The sequence below is a fragment of the Talpa europaea genome (genome assembly GCF_964194135.1).
Source record: "Talpa europaea genome assembly, chromosome: 10".
NCBI lineage: Eukaryota > Metazoa > Chordata > Mammalia > Eulipotyphla > Talpidae > Talpa > Talpa europaea.
The window spans coordinates 62365312-62370383 of record NC_140077.1 but is presented as its reverse complement, the minus strand read 5'-3'; the positions used below and the strand labels follow the sequence as shown (position 1 = coordinate 62370383).

General features: G+C 48.2%; 1 protein-coding gene across 1 annotated transcript; it reads left to right on the top strand.

Moving 5' to 3' along the window:
• Positions 1-1268: 1268 nt before the first annotated feature.
• On the top strand, positions 1269-3965 carry FXYD4 (FXYD domain containing ion transport regulator 4; the record flags this gene model as incomplete). The annotated part of the gene is made up of 4 exons (XM_084245467.1): positions 1269-1308; positions 2181-2213; positions 2330-2353; positions 3874-3965. The coding sequence occupies 4 exons, from the start codon at positions 1269-1271 to the stop codon at positions 3963-3965; spliced, it is 189 nt and encodes a 62-aa protein (XP_084101593.1).
• Between the last annotated feature and the right edge of the window lie 1107 nt (positions 3966-5072).

Genomic DNA, 5072 nt, shown 5'->3' with positions numbered 1-5072 from the left:
CCAGTCAGTTGGGCTCAGCAGTTAATTACAATAGTTTTCACAAGGAACACTGACCATCCCTATGCCTGCCTGCAGCTAACAATATAGAATGCTGGGAAGGGTCTTATCTCAAGGACACAGTCCCAGCGGGGACTGGTAAATGGGACAAGAATAGATCCTACTCTAAGGAGAAAGAAGCAGTGTCCCACTTGCCAGGTAATTCCCTGGTGGCAATCTGGACTGAGGGTGGAATTTAGGGCTGCTTGGATTTAGAGTCCCTGGCAGGGGTGAGGGTATAGGTCTCTTGCCTGCTGCTAGTGGTAGCACTACCCACCCCCCGCCCACCCCCCTACTTCTGCTTCTGCTGTGTTCTTAATTACTGCTCCTCTCCACTGCACAGCCCTGGGTGTGTCCTCTGTGGAGGCCAAGAATTCAGCAGGAGAGTGCCCCAAGCCCAGATATTTGGAAACAATAGCCTAGGGCCCTATGTGTGAGGTCAGGAAGGCAGGCACCAAAGCCTGAGTTACAAGCAGCCCTCTCTTGAGCTTTGAGTTAGGCATCTGATTAGGTTTTAACAAAGCCTTATAAAATGGCACTTAGGCCTCCCTGGTGGCACATGAGGTTAAGTCTCAGCACTATGAAGCTCTCCACAGCCACTGCAGTATGAGTTCAATCCCCAGCCAAGGAGGTGACTCACATTGCGCAGCAGTCCTCTCATATCTCGCCCACTGCTCCCCTCAGCAGTGTATTTCAGTCAGTCCACCTGTTCTGTTCCCCACTCTCTCTCTGGTGGATCCTCTCACCCTCCCCCTGCACCTCTGGTCTACACCCTAGCTCTTGTATGCATAAATAAATAAATCTTTAAAAAAAAAAACACTAAATAAAATGGCACTAACTATGTGCAGGCACATTGGTGTGAGGCCTGAACTAGCACTAAATTCATACAACTCCACAAGACATTACATTAAGTCCTCATGGAATGTTGTCAATAGGTTCTTGGAAACTGCAATTTTAAGCAAAAGATGCATAATGAAAGCAGAAAGGTGGTTGTTTTGTTCAAACTGGGATTTTTTTTTTTTCTATCAACTTGAAAGGTGCTATTAGAGGACCAGCTATATACTATCATCATTTCTAGATAAGGAAAGAAACTAGCAACTTTACCCTGAATGCCCCCTAAGCAAGTACACCCTTGGGATTCCACCAGGCACTATGAGGCCAGGGACAGTAGGTGGGGCTACCTGACCCCAACCTGTCCCCTCTCCTCTGCAGCCCTGACCTGCAGCTGTGACATGGACCAAGTGACCTGGAGCCTTCTTCTGGCACTGGCAGGTGAGTCCTTCCCACTGTCACTCACCTGCCCACCAAGGAGATGAAGAGCAGCATCTCCCAAAGCAGGCCAGATGTCAAATAAATGCATTTTCATTTAAACTGTCAATTTAAAGGGCCTCCCCGGTGGCGCAGCGGTTGAGCGCTGGGTTGTGAAGCTGCCCGCAGCCTCTGCAGCGCCTGTTCAATCCCCAGCTGCAACCCGGCCACCGGAGGAGGGTCCCACATGGCGCATAGACCTCTCCTGACGCCCGCTGCTCCCCTCTGCCTGCTCTGCTCCCCACTCTGGCTCTGGTGAATTCTCTCACCCTCCCGCGCTTCTCACTGTACCCAGTGCTTGTATAAATAAATAAATAAATCTTTTAAAAATAATAAATAAATAAATAAAATTTTAAAAAATAAACTGTCAATTTAAAGAAAAATAATAGTACAGGTACTGAGTGGGTATTGCAAAAGTTATCCCAAATAATTGAACTCGGGTAAACTGTAATCATTTTTTGGTATAGAGAGAAAGGCATTCCCTATTTCTTCAGAAAGCAAAGCATCAGCCAGGGTCTGTGTAGGAAGCTTTTCAGGAGAAGGTAAAAAGATACCAATACACCATCCCATTTCCAGTGCAAGAAAGAATGGCAGGAAGTCTGAGAAATAGCAGGAAAGGACTGTATGGGGAATGGCAGGGAAGTTAAGGGGTGAGAGACAAAATCCCAGGACTGTTTAGCATTGGGGAAGGTAGGAGGAAGGGAACTCATGATCCCCAAGGTGCCCCCCCACAAAGCTGGTCATCCTTGCCTCTCCAGGCTGGGGTTCTGCCTACTTACTCATTTCAAAACTAGTGTCATGAATTAACACTCAGTCCCTCTGCTTCTCCCACCCAGGCCTGCCAGCCTTGGAAGCCAATGACACAGTTGGTGAGTGAGACCTCAAACTGCCCTATGTTTTTCCTTTAAGACCCGTTTCTGCCTCCTGGTTCCGATCCTCATTCACTCCTTCATTCATTCGTGATATTTATTTCCTTTCCCCACAGATAAAGACAGTCCCTTCTACTATGGTAAGAGCCGATATCCCTCGCCCTCCCCACCCTTACCCTTGCTGATCCTGCATCAATTTGTTAGATAAGGTGGCAAGGGGTGATGTAGAGCCCAGAGGAGACAGAGTAGGGCTTGGTGGGGTGGGGAAGGAGGAGGATTGGGGATTAAAGAATTCTCTAGGTCTTTGGAAAGCCTCATTCTAGCAAGGAGGAAAGGAGCCACTGATATTAGGAAAAATTCTGGTAAAAGGGTTGGAGATGCTGGCTCTCACAACTAATCTCTTTCCTTTCCACCCTCTCACTTGTGTTCCCTTGCACCCAGCTCCTTGAAACTGTACAGTACGGCCTACCTGGTATGCGCGGGGGTTAAGATGCAACCTATCCACACCCAGGTTAAGACCTAACCTGTCTGCAGCCACTGCAACATGAGTTAGATCCCCAGCCAGGCTGCTACCACTTGGTGCAGCAGACCTCTCCTGGCTCGCCCGCTGCTCCCCTCAGCAGTGTATTTCAGTCAGTCTGCCTGTTCTGTTCCCCACTCTGTCTCTGGTGAATCCTCTCACCCCCCACACCTCTGGCCTGTACCCCAGTTCTTGTATGCATAAATAAAGAAATCCTTAAAAAAAAGAAAGAGGGCCTCCCTGGTGGCGCAGGTGGTTGAGTGCTGCACTGTGAAGCTGTCTGCAGAGCAGTTTCAATCCCAGCCAGCCAGGGAGAAACCCACATGGCATGGTAGACCCCTCCTGTCTCGCCCGCTGTTCCCCTCAGCAACATATTTTGTCAGTCTGCCTGTTCTGCTCCCCACTCTGTCTCTAGTGAATCCTCTCACTGTCCCGCGCATCTGGCCTCTACCCTGGTTCTTGTATAAATAAATAAATAAATAAATAATCGTTAAATAAAAAAAAAAAAAAAAGGAATGAAAGAAACTGTACAGTACCCCAAATAGGTTTCCTCTTCACTTCCTGGCTATTCTCTAGTGTCCCGGCACACACTCATAATCTTGAACCTCATCTCAAATGCCACTTTTCAGAAAGGCTTCCTGATCATCTTTTAAACCTCCTTCTTTCTCTACCCTTTTGCTTTACTTTTTCTTCCTAGTGCTTCCCACCAAATATTATATCTATGTACTGGCTTGTTTTTCTCCTCACCTGGAATGCAGGAGCATCCGCACAAGCAGGTGCTTGTAAATCTCTTCTGGATGAGGGCCCTACCTGGTGGTGCAGGGATTAAAGACACAGTGCTATCAAGCTATGGGCAGCCACTGCAGCATAAATTCAATCCTGGCCAGGGAGCTACCCACATGGCGCTGCAGACCTCTCCTGTCTCACCTGCTGCTCTCCTCAGCAGTGTATTTCAGTAGCTCTGCCTGTTCTGCTCCCCACTCTGGTGAATCCTCTCACCTCCCACACCTCTAGCCTACACCCAGTTCTTGTATGCGTAAATAAATAAATCTTTAATATGGATTTTTTTTTGACGAGTGAGGAGGCAGAAACAAGCTGGCTCCCGGTTCCGATCCTCACTTACTCTCTGTGCTCCCCTAGACTGGGAAAGTCTGCAGCTGGGCGGATTGATCTGTGCAGGACTGATGTGCATTGCTGGAATCCTTTTTGCCCTGAGTGAGCACCAGGATTAGGGCTGGGGGGCAAGGGGTGAAAACCAGAAGGAGGGGGGAGGGAAAGAGCGGGAAGCAGGCAAGCTCCCCAGACTCTTTGCACTGACATTTCTTCCTCTCTCAGGTGGCAAATGCAAATGCATGAACAACCAGAAAAGGTGAGACAGAGTCCCTGTGTATGTACCTTTTAGGGTAGTTGTACAACATGCAGAAAGATGCTTCCTGGGGCCTCCCTAGTGGCGCAGGGGTTAAAGACACAGAGCTATCAAGCTATCACCAGCCACTGCAGCACGAGTTCTAGCCCTGGCCAGGGAGCTACCCACATGGTGCAGCAGACCTCTCCTGTCTCAGTGTGTTTCAGTAGATCTGCCTGTTCTGCTTCCCTCTCTCTCTGGTGAATCCTCTCACTACCACCACCAACCCCCCCACACACACACCCCTCTGACTTATACCCCAGTTCTTGTATGCATACATCTTTTTTTTTAAAATGAAAGTTGTTTATTTATTTATTTTTTTAAGATTTATTTATTTATGCATACAAGAGCTGGAGTTCAAGCCAGAGATGCGGGGGGGTGGGAGGATCCACCAGAGACAGAGTGGCTGTGGATTGCGGTGCTTAACCCCTTGTGCCACCAGGGAAGCCCGAAAGTTGTTTATTTTTTTAAAGATTATTTATTTGTGCATGCAAGAACTGGGGTACAGTCCAGAGATGTGGGGGTGAGAGGATCCACCAGAGACAGAGTGGGGAAAAGAACAGACAGACTGGCTGAAATACACTGCTGAGGGGAGCAGCAGGCAAGTCAGAGAGGTGTGCTGTGCCATGTGGGTCACCTCCCTGGCTGGGGATCGAACTCGTGCTGCAGTGGCTGCAGTGGCTGTGGATAGCTTCATAGTGCTGCATCTTAACCTCTTGCACTGTCAGGGAGACCCCATGAATAAATAAATATTTAAAAAAAAAAAAAAAAGGAAGTCTGTTCTTTAAAAAAAAATAAAGTCTGTTCCCCAGACTTGCACTGGAATTTGTTATTTGCTGATAATCAACCCTGAACAGCCCAAATCAGAGAAAGCTTTCACCCATGGCATTATATGAAAGAATAGCAAGGTAGTATGCCCTCTGGGAAAGGGGCA